The 13,490-nt window shown below is 47.1% G+C and overlaps 2 protein-coding genes across 2 annotated transcripts in view; one reads left to right on the forward strand and one right to left on the reverse strand.

Annotated features, from left to right (window-relative positions):
* Positions 1 to 983: 983 nt before the first annotated feature.
* On the forward strand, positions 984 to 4,942 carry hey1 (hes-related family bHLH transcription factor with YRPW motif 1). Its single transcript, XM_079522874.1, has 5 exons — positions 984 to 1,177; positions 1,355 to 1,430; positions 1,576 to 1,659; positions 2,057 to 2,138; positions 4,192 to 4,942. The coding sequence occupies exons 1-5, from the start codon at positions 1,092 to 1,094 to the stop codon at positions 4,884 to 4,886; spliced, it is 1,023 nt and encodes a 340-aa protein (XP_079379000.1). The 5' UTR covers positions 984 to 1,091; the 3' UTR covers positions 4,887 to 4,942.
* Positions 4,943 to 11,582: 6,640 nt separating this feature from the next.
* The window catches only part of stmn2b (stathmin 2b), a 16,106-nt gene continuing 14,198 nt past the window's right edge, over positions 11,583 to 13,490 (reverse strand). The window contains exons 4-5 of the mRNA XM_079522787.1: positions 12,563 to 12,754; positions 11,583 to 11,707 (exon numbers count right to left, since the gene is read on the reverse strand). Coding sequence (XP_079378913.1) covers positions 11,648 to 11,707; positions 12,563 to 12,754 — 252 coding nt within the window. The 3' untranslated portion in view covers positions 11,583 to 11,647. The remainder of the gene's footprint in view (positions 11,708 to 12,562; positions 12,755 to 13,490) is intronic.

Genomic DNA, 13,490 nt, shown 5'->3' on the forward strand with positions numbered 1-13,490 from the left:
TATATTCCTAGTGTTACTCAATACCTTTTGTGAATGTTGCTGTCTGTCAACTTTGTAATTACTGTGTCAATATAGGCTATAGTGAAAATAGTATCCACAAACTCACAATTAAAGCGTTCTACAGACGTGAGCTTGTATATCAGCTATTCTCACTATGCAGTAGGTGGTTAATAATTAATAATTATTGTATTGTATTGTTTGATGTGTTTCCCTTTCTAGAAATGCAGTGGAGTCAAAAGTAATATACAATATTTGTCTTTATAAGTAGGCTACAAGTACATTGTACAATATTTGGCTTTGGATTCCAAAGCCAAGTAAGTATATGCAATAGACTTTGGAATATAAGTATACAGTCTAGTACAGTAGTAGCCGCCGAGGTTCTCGACGTTTTTGGCCGGGGACCCCCGGAAATGCTTTGGCAATGTCTCGGGACCCCCGCCCCGCCCCCTGCGGCCCCCCAATATACATTGACTGCTACAATAATAGAGACAATACACCATAAATAAATACTGAAACCAGATATACATTAGGGAAGGTGTATGCATAATGCATGTACTATGTGTACTATAATTATGTAAACTCTTCATTTCCATTGTCCTGCCATATAGTTGCAAAAATATTTGTAATAATTTGGGGACCCCCCACAATAATTTGGCGACCCCCCGAGGGGTCGCGACCCATGGGTTGAGAACCCCTTAGTCTATAGTAGGTGTTCCTCCACTACTGCAAGCATGCGCCCGGAGCGCAGACAGAATCGCAGAATAAGCTGGTGGAGGGAGAGTGGAGACACTGGAGACAAGTCACGGACCATCGGCCCATTGGCCCGCTGTCAAAAAAGCCTTCCAAAGGGAGGGGGATCTGTCGCTCAACCCCTCGCCGCCGAGTTCTAATTGGACTGGAGGAGGCCCCGCCCCTCGTTGGCCCAACAAGTGGCGTTGAAATGACACCGTGGGAACGAGGAGCGCTTCAAACGGAACGGAACGTCAGCACATACAGTCACACAAACACACACTGTCTGTCTGTCTGTGTGTGTTTCTCTCTCTCACACACACATACATCGCAGTAAAGGGAATATAATTATCGCCAACAACATGAAACGGAATCACGATTTCAGTTCTTCGGACAGCGAGCTGGATGAAAATATTGAGGTGGAAAAAGAAAGCGGGGATGAGAACGGGTACGTGACTATATTTATTTTGTTTTAAACTTTTATTTGGATTTGTGGGAACTGATCCAGATTGCTGCATAGCTGGACAGACTGCAAAGTAGCGTGGCCACTGGTCAAGCTCAGTTTAATCAGTAAGAAAATAGTATTGATTATAAATGATCATATTTATTTTATTTTTTTCTCAAGGGATATGAGTTCTCCTCTGGGATCCATGTCTCCTACTACAACCACTCAGGTGCAGGCGAGGAAACGGCGCCGCGGAGTAAGTTTATAATCTCTTATTATTCAAGTTTAATCGCGCGTATATAAATGCGCAACGATAAAACCAAGTAAAGGGAAGCTGTCGCGGTGTGTTGCGCACGGATTTGTGCACGGTGATCTAACGAGCTCTCGTCTGTTTGTGTCAGATCATTGAGAAGCGACGCCGGGACCGAATCAACAACAGTCTGACAGAGCTCAGGAGACTGGTGCCAAGCGCCTTTGAGAAGCAGGTGAGAGAGACCGTGCGTAAAGCGCGCACTGTAAACTCCTGAGAGTTCATCTTAACTCTGAGAGTCGTGCAGGTGGAACCAGATGGACCCGTTGCTCTCAGAGTTAGGCTACATGGGGAACCCCCGGTGTAGGCTAGGCTACTGTTAATTTAATGTAATGCTAATTTTACATTTAATTTAATGTTCATTTGATGTGATGCTATATGTGTAAGAAAGTGACATAGACTATAGATATGAAATATAAGGGTATTAACCTATACTGAAATTATATGGATTTCCATGACGGTGAAAGTAGGCCCTATATACTGCATTTATTAATTTATTAAACTATGGTATGTATTCATTCAACTATATTTATTAATTAAACAATTATGTTATTTTATTTTTTTCCATATAGGGCTCAGCCAAACTGGAGAAAGCAGAGATTTTGCAGATGACTGTAGACCATTTGAAGATGCTTCACGCTGCTGGAGGAAAAGGTATAGGCCTACAGACAGTAGTAGACCAGTTTTAGTGTCTGGGACCATGGAATCTGTAGAGTCTAGACCAGTTTCAGTGTCTGGGACCATGGAATCTGTAGAGTCTAGACCAGTTTCAGTGTCGGGGACCATGGAATCTGTAGAGTCTAGACCAGTTTCAGTGTCTGGGACCATGGAATCTGTAGAGTCTAGACCAGTTTCAGTGTCGGGGACCATGGCATCTGTAGAGTCTAGACCCGTTTCAGTGTCTGGGACCATGGAATCTGTAGAGTCTAGACCAGTTTCAGTGTCTGGGACCATGGAATCTGTAGAGTCTAGACCAGTTTCAGTGTCTGGGACCATGGAATCTGTAGAGTCTAGACCAGTTTCAGTGTCTGGGACCATGGAATCTGTAGAGTCTAGACCAGTTTCAGTGTCTGGGATCATGGAATCTGTAGAGTCCAGACCAGTTTCAGTGTCTGGGACCATGTGGAATCTGTAGAGTCTAGACCAGTTTCAGTGTCTGGGACCATGGAATCTGCAGTCTAGACCAGTTTCAGTGTCTGGGACCATGGAATCTGTAGAGTCTAGACCTGCAGTTTCAGTGTCTGGGACCATGGAATCTGTAGAGTCTAGACCTGCAGTTTCAGTGTCTGGGACCATGGAATCTGTAGAGTCTAACCAGTTTCAGTGTCTGGGACCATGGAATCTGTAGAGTCTCTAGACCAGTTTCAGTGTCTGGGACCATGGAATCTGTAGAGTCTAGACCAGTTTCAGTGTCTGGGACCATGGAATCTGTAGAGTCTCTAGACCAGTTTCAGTGTCTGGGACCATGGAATCTGTAGAGTCTAGACCAGTTTCAGTGTCTGGGACCATGGAATCTGTAGAGTCTAGACCAGTTTCAGTGTCTGGGACCATGGAATCTGTAGAGTCTAGACCAGAGGTTCCCAACCACTGGTACTAGTACCACTGGTGGTACTTGAGCACCCTCTCTGGTGGTACACAGAGTAGTCGCCCAAAAAAGTGGAATGAAATATTTATATTACTACAGGTAGTTCTTCTGACCAAGCTATTGATTGAAATAGGCTCTCCAGCCGTGCCGAAATGAGCATGACAGCACACCTAAGCATTAATAGAAGTTTTATTTTATAGAATAGAAGAGTTTTGTCAGAGCAGCAGCATTATTGGCTTAGGAATGGAACAAAAAGGGCAGGTATACACTCCTGTATTTTAACATAAGTTATTATGGTGGTAGGCCTACTTGGAGAGTCAAATATCTTCTGAGGTGGTACTTCAGTATAAAAAGGTTGGGAACCAATGGTCTAGAGTAGACTGGAATGGAGGGAGAAAGAATATAGAGCTCCCTACGACTAATCCCCATATCCTTATTCATGGATGACTAAGGCTTTAGTAAACAAGCCGATGAATGAAGAAGGGCTAAGCCTGCTCAATGATATTAATGATACAAACCGGTCTGACACTTCTCCACTTCGCCCTGTTGAGAATCATTCGTTTACTTTTCAACAGCCACAGAAACCATGTCAGTTGTCTCTGTTGTGTTGAACACATGACATCTCGAGGGCTATCACCTCGTCGTCGGAATCAAATTATCGATTAATAGGACAGTTTGGTCTTAATCCACCAAGATTTTGTTTGATGATTATTCGTTCTTTATGTTTTTTTTCCCATGCTGGATTCATTATTTTCTGAAAAACAATGAGGCCATATATCTTATTAATTCTAGTTATAGTCATTTTTATTCTGCCCTTTATATTTCTGTAAGTTAAACGTTATTGTGAAATCAACATTAGAATGTTCAGTTCTCAACCTCACCAACCTGAAAATGCTGGTCCCTGTATGACTGTATGCTACGTGTTTACACGTTTGTCAATTCAATTAACCAATTAATCAACAAATTCCATCTGGGCCAGAACATCATCCAGTTCTTATAATCGGGGCGATTCTCAATTTCCACCAGAGCGAGTATCGTGACTCCTGCTAACCCCACTGATCCTTATCAAACACCATTCCGTCTCAGATGTTTGGCTATAACAATGCATCCTCTGTATCCCAGGTTACTTCGACGCCCATGCCCTGGCCATGGACTATCGCGGCCTGGGCTTCAGGGAATGCCTGGCGGAGACGGCACGCTACCTGAGCATCATTGAGGGCCTGGACAGCGCCGACCCGCTGCGGATCCGCCTCGTGTCCCACCTCAACAGCTACGCCGGCCAGCGGGAGGCGCACACGGGCCTCAGCCACCTGGCCTGGGGCTCCGCCTTCGGCTCGCCCGCCGCCACGCACCTGGCGCCACACCCCCTGCTTCTCCACCAGCACCAACAGGCCACGCTTCTGGCCGGCGGCCCCTTACCACGGGGCAGGACCAGCAGCCCGCCGACCCCTCCCTCCTCCTCCTCCTCTGCGCGCTCCTCCTCACCGGCGTCGGTGTCTCCGTCCGAAACCCACCCGACCGTCTCCTCAGGCAGGCGCAGCGGCAGCGCCACCCCGCACTCGGAGGCGCCGGGGCCCGTCAGGGTACCCATCCCGGCATCCGTCCTCCACCACCCCGGCCTGCTGTCCGCCTCCGCAGCCTCCAAACTGTCCCTCTCCTCGCTCTCGGCGGCGTTCCCCTTTCCCTTCAGTGCCTTCCCCCTTCTCTCCCCCGCTGCGGCTGCAGCTGCAGCTGCGGCCGCCATGAGCCCCTCGGCCCAGGCGTCCGGCGTGGGGAAGCCCTACAGACCTTGGGGTTTGGAGATCGGGGCTTTCTGAGTGCAACCGAAGCCCTCCCTCCCTCCCGACATCCGCAGACTGTGCATCCGGACCACCCCCCCCAGCTGGACTTTATCACGGACGAGACTGCTTTATTGTTCCTCACTAGAGAGAGAGAGAGAAAAGACTTTTGTTTTGTAGTCCTTTGTTTTGTCTGTGATGCAGACTTCCTATAGATGAGATACATGTAGCGACAGGATTGCAAAGTTTGTTTTCTGAAACTGCGCTTTAGTAGCCTACAAAGGTGTGTGTGTGTGTGTGTGTGTGTGTGTGTGTGTGTGTGTGCGTGCGTGTGCATGTGAGCGAGAGAGAGAGTAGACTTTGAAACAACAACAACAACACCATTGATTGACGGTGCTGATTGATCTTTGCGTCCACGCCCAGCTTTTCACCCGTGTCGGCCCCTCGCGGCCAGCGGATGGTTATTCCAGATGGTCAAGCGAGTCGCCCCGTCCCAGGCTCCTCCAAAAAAAACTGTTCCCCCCTTTTGTTTTCCCACGGAGCTCACATGCACACTGTACCACCCCACCCCAACCCCCAACCACAGAGAGAGAGAGAGAGAGAGAGAGAGTAACAGAAACTCAGTGAGGCATGAATGGGGGTGACTTGAGGTGGCTGAGTGGGTTGCCCCCTCGTCTTTTACAGCATTTTATGGTGTGGAATAACCAACGCCAGGTGTCTGTTTGACTGAGAAACCGTCTGGGAAACAGAAGTTAGCCAGCAGGACGCTGTGATTTACCCCGCGACCTTCCCCGTTGCGTGTGTGTATACGTTAACTTGCAGTTCATATGGGAGCCCTCCTCTTCCATTGTTACTGTCCGTCGCCTCAACTCATGTTTCTCCTCGACAAATCCACTTGGTCACAGGTTTTACTGGCTACGTTTGTTTTGCAAGCCGTTTGGAGCTACACGTTATTAAGTCCCACTTGGTTCTCCTTGGTTTTTACTGTATTTCTGCTTCATTTGCTTCCAAAAACTTCTTCCCCGGGGACCCAAACTTAGACAAAAGAACATCATGGAATGAATCACTTGAGCCTCCTTTCAAAAATACTAGTTAGTGTTTATTATTATTATTTTGTTTTTTTACTTTTCTGAATACAATTTGCAATAAATAATGTATTGCAAATTGTATTCAGAATTGGGGGAAATTCTTTACATATACTGTATGTTTGTTTTTGTTTGTTTTTTGAAGGGGCAGGAAGAAATATTTACTCCCTATATGTTTGCAAAGCACTGCAGAAGTGTCTCAAGGGTGTATGATTCATTCATACACACATAGTTTTCTTGTCGAACATCATTTCATTAGGGCAGCTGCCTACAACGGTGATGTTGTCCAGAGAGGAGCTCAACAACTCCCTCCTCAAGATGGCTCTACATCAAAGACAAGGGTTTTTGCCAAGCGGCTGGCATGCAAACAGGTGCTAATACTCTGAATCATTCATTCATTCACCCGCCCCATGAACACTGGTGGTTCTCATCCTTTTTGAGTGGTGCAACCACTCCAAGGAACAGCAATGTCTGTGACTCTGTGACTCGTGTTAACCTATGTTTGTGTGTGACTCGTGTGACTCATGAGTACCAGTAGGGGCGCTGTTGTGCCAGAAACAGAGACAGAGAGATAGTATTGCACTGTTGCCTGCTGATGAGAGAGAGAAAGAGAGAGAGAGGGGGGGGGGGGGGGGGGGATTTGCACCACTCAGTTCACACAGGTGTGATTTTTTAATTTCAAGGACCCCCACAACTCTTGAGAGTGTGCAAATGGAACCAAATGGACCCACACAAGTTCCATTTGCACACGACACAAGTTACAAACCTGTAAGTGTCCATTTGGAAACCCCTGAAGGGGAACCTATATATATGAGTTCCCGGACCCCACTTTGAGAACCACTGTTGTCCATTAGTTCAAAATGTCTAAACATCTGTCACTTAAATTAAAAGCAGGTGGATGTAATCTGTACTATTTATGTAGCCAGGGGTTGGCTTTCTGTGTGTGTGTGTTGGCCAAACCTACAGTGAGTGTATATTTTGTACAAAAAAACCCAAGTAAATCATTATTTCACTGTTTGTTGATGGCTGTGGTAATAATGATGACTTCTATGCAATAAAAGGGCTATATGAGGAATAACCTGTGGATTGAGTTTTGTTTGTGTGTGTGTGTGTGTGCGTGCGTGCGTGCGTGCGTGCGTGCGTGCGTGCGTGCGTGCGTGCGTGCGTGCGCAACGTGCCTGTGTGTGGGATTGTGCGTGTGTACATGGCAACGCCTGCTATCAGATGGGGCCCTTGTTCTCTGGGCGGCCCTCTCCATGTGCACGCATGCGTTCGTGTCTGTGTGTGTGTGTGTGTGTGTGTGTGTGTGTGTGTGTGTGTGTGCGCGTGTGTGTGTGTGTGTGTGCGTGTGTGTGTGTGTGTGTGTGCGTGTGTGTGTGTGTGTGCGTGCGTGCGTGCGTGCGTGCGTGCGTGTGTGTGTGTGTGTGTGTGTGTGTGCACGTGCGTGCACAGGAAGCCATTAACAAGGAGGGGATATCCTGGTCTTGAGCTGCCCAGCCGGTCGGGCTCCCTGCGCCGCGTGGGAACCAACCCGCGCAGCGCAGGACAACCAGGGGGCTGGGGAAAGAAAGAAAGAAAGAAAGAAAGAAAGAAAGAAAGAAAGAAGATGGTAGAAAGGGTGAAAAGGTGGTGAGGGAATCAAAGTGCAGAACAGGGGATGAAAGAGAAGGAGAGGCCTATCCTAATCCTAAATCCTAATTTTTTAAACGTGGCATCCCTTTTGGGTTGGACATGTCATTATAGACAAATGTTGATTCTTTCTTTCTTTCTTTCTTTCTTTCTTTCTTTCTTTCTTTCTTTCTTTCATGGTTTCAGCTCGTACCATCCATCTGCAATGTCTGTTCTCTCCACTCCACTCCTGCTCGCATTCCCTTCCGCTCAGTCCATCAACGCATAGCTATCAACATTCTCCCTTTTCTCCCCAATTTAGTCTTTATATCAATTGATTCCTCCCCACACATTTCTGTGTTGTCACTGCTGTTGTGTCCTACTGACTCACTTGCCAGTGAGGAGCCCCCACCGGGACGACGTAGAGCCTTCGCCCTACTCCTCCCATGCACCCAAAACTCCCTGCTGACAGGTTCCCCTCTTCCCCCCCACCGAACACGGAGTAGGCTAATTGTGTTCGCATAGATGCGAGACAAAGCAGGATGCACCACGGTGGATTCGAACCCATGCACACCCTCCATAGCCTAAGTAAGATGTAGACTCTCGTAGATGTATTTATCGATTCTGACATTTTCAATCTACGAGAGTCTAACTCTAAGCGAACTCGCCCCTTGGTCATTCGCCCCAAACCCCCTGCCCTTGAATGGCTCTGAACATACAAATGCAAAATCTAAGGTGCTTACCCTGCTGCCCCACTTGTCCGGTTTCGTTGCACATAGCATTTAAAACCTGTAGGTCCGTAGTTTTCAAGAAAAAAGTGTTTTAATCCTCTAGTCTTTCATCCATCTTGGATCTCTCCTCAGCAGCAGTCAGGACAGAGTTGCACAGCCAGTTGCACTCATTTGGGGAGACGAGGAGAGATCCAAGATGGCGGAAAGGTTCCGAGACAGAGTGGTTTAAAACACATTTTTTATTTAAAACGATGGACCTGCGGGTTTTAAACGCTATGCGCAACGAAACCGGACAAAAAAGACACACAGACACACAGACCCACATCTGTTTCTCTTTAATCATGATGTAAGACCAGGGAGGAGAGTGATGTAATCTTTGTGACCAAGTAATAGAGCCCAAAGACATGTAGAGACATGTTTCAGTGTTCAAATCTTATCCACTGTCTCCCTCTACTGGTTGCAAGGACTATTGACCACCATGGAGAGTCAAAAGAGGCATCTTCAGGCAGTCATAGACAAAGACATGACTTGCTGAATCTTTATTTTTATCTTTATTATTTGTTGAATTGATGGAGCATGAATTAGGCTTTACAGATGGCCGTGTCGATGTACAGTACCATCGATACCTTTGATGGCTTAAATTCTAATGAGTTGACACAGTGCCCTTGAAATGGAATTCTTCTTTATTCCGCCATTAACCTCTTAAAACCATGCAGGGACAGCTCCAGGGACAGCTGGGGGGGGGGGGGGGGGGGCTTTAGCTGACTGACTTCTAAGTAAACCAAAATGCTTTAGCCCCCACTCTAAATAGCCAGCCCCCCATAGTCCTATAGGCATTAGGCAGAAAATAAATAATAGAAAATAAAATGTAATGCACACAGCACACCGATGCTATGCATGTCGGCAATGCTGCTGGTGTATGGAGGATATGCATTACTATATTTCAGTTTCAACTTCTATGATCCATTAAAAAAAACTGAAAAAACTCCAAGAGACCATTTCATTCACTGAACCCCAAATCTTTATTAACCACTGATTGCTCACAGATATATGTGTAGGGAAAGTGGGGGCAGGGACGGGGGCAACAGAGAGAGAGAGAGACAGAGACAGAGACAGAGAAACAGAGAGGCAGGTGGAGTGAATTTGGCACAGGACTCTGAGGTCATCCCTGTGCAACAGATGAGTCAAGTCTTACATACTGTACTTAAGTGGCTTATAGATTACTGGAGACAGATCACATACTGTACCACAAAGACTATCTATTCAACCTTCCTGAAAGAAACACACACTCTCACACACACAACACACACGTACTGTAGTTGAGCAACAGGGTCTAGCTAGCTCCTGAGGTGCCGAAACACCCCTGGATATCTGAATACACGGTATTACACGCGCATGCACTCTTAAGTCCAGTTCATACTTCGTCGCAGGACGGTGTGTCGCTCGCTGAGAACAGCCAACCGGCCAAGCTCACAGCTTGTGACCTGGTAGGTCTGCCTTGGCCGCTTGCGTCGCGCAATGGAGCATAAATTAGGCTTTACAAATGGCCATTATCGTTGTCAACGTATCATTGTCTCAGCGCTACTTTTTATGGCTTAAATTGTATTTTAATGACGCGCTGCCCTTAAAATGGCCTTCTCCCAGTTCCAGTCAACCACTTAAAACCCTATACGTCATTGACCGGAGTCCCTCAGGGGTCTGTAGACTCTGTACTAGGCTCCCGTGTTGTGAACCTCTACACCGGATCTCTTCACAGAAATCTGCTGCAAGCTCACAACTGTTTTGCATTTGTCCAAAATGGAGACACTATAGGGTTCATCAAGGGTTGACGTCTATAAGACTGGCTAGAAATTGTTATAGTGCATGGCGATGTCAGAACCTCTGGTATTTTCGGCTTGGGTCTCATTGCCACAACATTGCAGGAACGAGAACTTTACACAAGCTAATATGGGTGCTGAGTGATATTCTAGTTAGCATATTCATAGATGGCAACTTCTCCAGACTCGCGGTTGACTCAACGTGGCCAGAACTCTCTGATCTCATGGTCTGTTTCTCATCTGCACTCAAAGCCTGTACGGTTATCCCACATCTATACTGACATTGCACATGTATTTGGTTCCTAGGAACGTCTGCCATTGGCCAAAGATGGCAAGCGGTCTTTACAAAGATGGATGGGATTCAGCGAGTTCCATTTAGCCGTTTGTCGCGATCGGCTAAATTCTCATCCACTCGAACATTACAGGCGCGAGTGTGTACGCTAGCATTTGTGTGGTGATACATGAGAGAGGGGAGGGAGGGATGAAGAGGGGTAGAAGGTGCGGGGAGAGAAAGAAAGATGACAGAAAAGAATGGGCTCAATAAATGCTATAGGCTAATATCCCCCTGTGGCGCCCCCTATCATGGGCCTCCCAGGAGTGGATGTGCAGTTACAGCTTACATTCTCCACACCGACAATGGAACGGACGCCTAGGTTCGCGTATGTGCGGCCCTTCCTTCATGCCCACTAAAGTGTACACTTGTGAACTCTTCCCTTAACAGATTACTACGGACACATAATGTTGCGTGACATCGCCCTCTGGTGCGAGACTTCTCCCATGTATAGAGGGTTGGAGTGCGCAAGTGCACACTTTGAGGAAGGGACTAAAAAGCGGCTACATGGAACAGAAAAAAGGGCCGGGTCGGGACACGACCGGACAGAGCGAAAACGTCAGCTATAGCCTAGCCTGCGAACTCACGACAAACACCGAAGCTTGTTACCATATACACGAGAGAGACTTTCCCCCAAAAAACTAAAACGATTCCTCGGTTTGGAAATGAGACCAGTAAACCAGAAAGCAAATCACATCCATATATATATACTGTATATATGCATATAGGGTGAGGAAAACGAACATATAAAAAATGGCACACGGCAATCAATACTTTCTGCTGCTTTGTGTCGTTACTGTATAACAAAAAAATAAGTATTTACAAAGGAAGAAAATAACGATACCCACTGTCGCCAATTCAGCTTTTATCCTCAATGTTAAAAAGAGAGCAAAACATTCTTTGTTTTAAGGACACATACATTTTTTCTCATTATTATTATTTTTGCATTATGTTTAAACCCCTTCCCCCCTGCTTCTTTGCTGTTGCTAATGCTATCGGTGTAGCATTGGACGCTACCCAGTACCCCACGTTGACGTCCGTTGTTGTTGTTGTTGTAGTTGTTGTTGTTGTAGATTTGGTGGTGGTGGTAGTAGTATGGGGGGTGTGGGGGTGGGTATGGAGGGGGTGGGGGAGGTGGGGTGGGGAGCAGGAGGTGTTGTCATCTTGGAGGTGGTGGGTGGGGGTGGGGGAAGGAGAGGGGGGTAAAACCGGGCCCCTGGGTGGCGCTTCACGCTGTCACCTCTTCTCTCAACTCCTTGTTCCGGCGTACCTCCTGCGCATGCCTCTCCTGGGAAGACACACGCACGCACACGCACACGCGCGCACACACACACACACACACACACACACACACACACACACACACACACACACACACACACACACACACACACACACACACACACACACACACACACACACACACACACACACACACACACACACACAGGTTAAAGGGACATGTCACCGCTGGAAGAAACTTGAATTTGAAATTTGCACTCTATGGCCAGAAAAATAATATAGGCTAGTCTGTGTGTTTGACATGTCCTAGAATGAGCTAGGGGAAGTCGATCAACGGCACGTGATTCTTTGCTTGACTTCGCATGTGTCTCAAAGAATAATGATTATTGGCAGAATCGCGTTTAGAATATTTGGCGGTCCCGTTCTTCACCATATGTTGCGCTATGATGGAGGAAAGAAAAGTAACGTGTATGTTCCCTAATGCAATTCCAATGGTAGGCTGAGTTGTTTTCACCCCACGAAGGAATGGGGGTTTTGGCCAAGCCCCAAAATACCCGTATGTGTGTCTCAAAGAAAACCCTCCCCCCTCCCCTCCCCTCCTCTCCTCTCCTCTCCTCTCCTCTCCTCTCCTCTCCTCTCCTCTCCTCTCCTCTCCTCTCCTCTCCTCTCCTCTCCTCTCCTCTCCTCTCCTCTCCTCTCCTCTCCTCCCCTCCTTGGCTCGGCTCGGCTCGGCTCTTCTGCCTCCTCTCCCCATCTCTCAGAGCTATAGGTTCAACCTCTTACCCATCTTCAAGACTACCCAACTCTTGGGAGTCAGCGTTTGGTTCAAGTCAGAACTTCGCCCTTTCGGCCTAAAACGGAATTAACCCTTAACAATCCTCCTCCTCCTCCTCCTCCTCACCCTCTCCTGCAGGCGTTCCATGATGGAGGACAGGTAGGCCTGTCGGTTCTCCTGGATCTGCTCCATCTTCAAGAGGAGCTTCTCCTCGGCCATGCGGCTGAAGTTGCTGTTCTCCTCCATGGCCTTCAGCAGCACGTCACGCTCGTGGTCGCGCTTCTCCGCCAGTGCGCGCAGCACCGTCGCCTCTTGAGACTGCAGGGGGAGGAGGAGTGAGAGACAGCGAGAGACAGCGAGAGATAGAGAGACAGAGACCGAGAGACAGAAAGAGTCGGAGATAGAGAGAGAGTCATGAGCTGTCCTTTGTGTACTTTTATTTTGTAGTTTATTTTGTAGTGCTAGTGTTATCTGTCATCCTGTAGTAGTTGTTGCCTGTTTGTCTCACCTGCCTGTGATTATTATCTCCACCTGTGTCCTGTTAGTCCTAGCCTATCCTTCTGTTAATTGGCAGTAGTGTTCACCTTTGTCTGTTTATCCCTGTGTGTGTATATAAACCCTCAGTTCCTTTGACGATGCGTCGGAATAGCAGGCTTCGGAATGCCGGTGTGTAACCCCTTGGGGAATGTCATACTCTGTCTCAACACTTTTTAATACATGTATAGTCACCTAGGGAGACAGAGAACTGACTTCCATCGATGTTACCGGAACCACCAGAGTGACCTACTCATTTACCGGAACCATCACCAGAGTGACCTACTCATTTACCGGAACCACCACCAGAGTGACCTACTCATTTACCGGAACTAACATTGACTTTTACTTTACTTTTAAGTATATTTTGTTGCCAATTTGAGCAGGCTTTTATTACTTTTGGGCTTTTATTCAAGTAAGATTTTGAATGCGCAGCCATTTTACTTGAGTATTTCTACTTTGTGGTATTGTTACTTATCTAAAATCATAAAAGTCTATAGTGCCTTTCCACAAATGTTAC

This window comes from Electrona antarctica, assembly GCF_951216825.1.
Source record: "Electrona antarctica genome assembly, chromosome: 15".
NCBI lineage: Eukaryota > Metazoa > Chordata > Actinopteri > Myctophiformes > Myctophidae > Electrona > Electrona antarctica.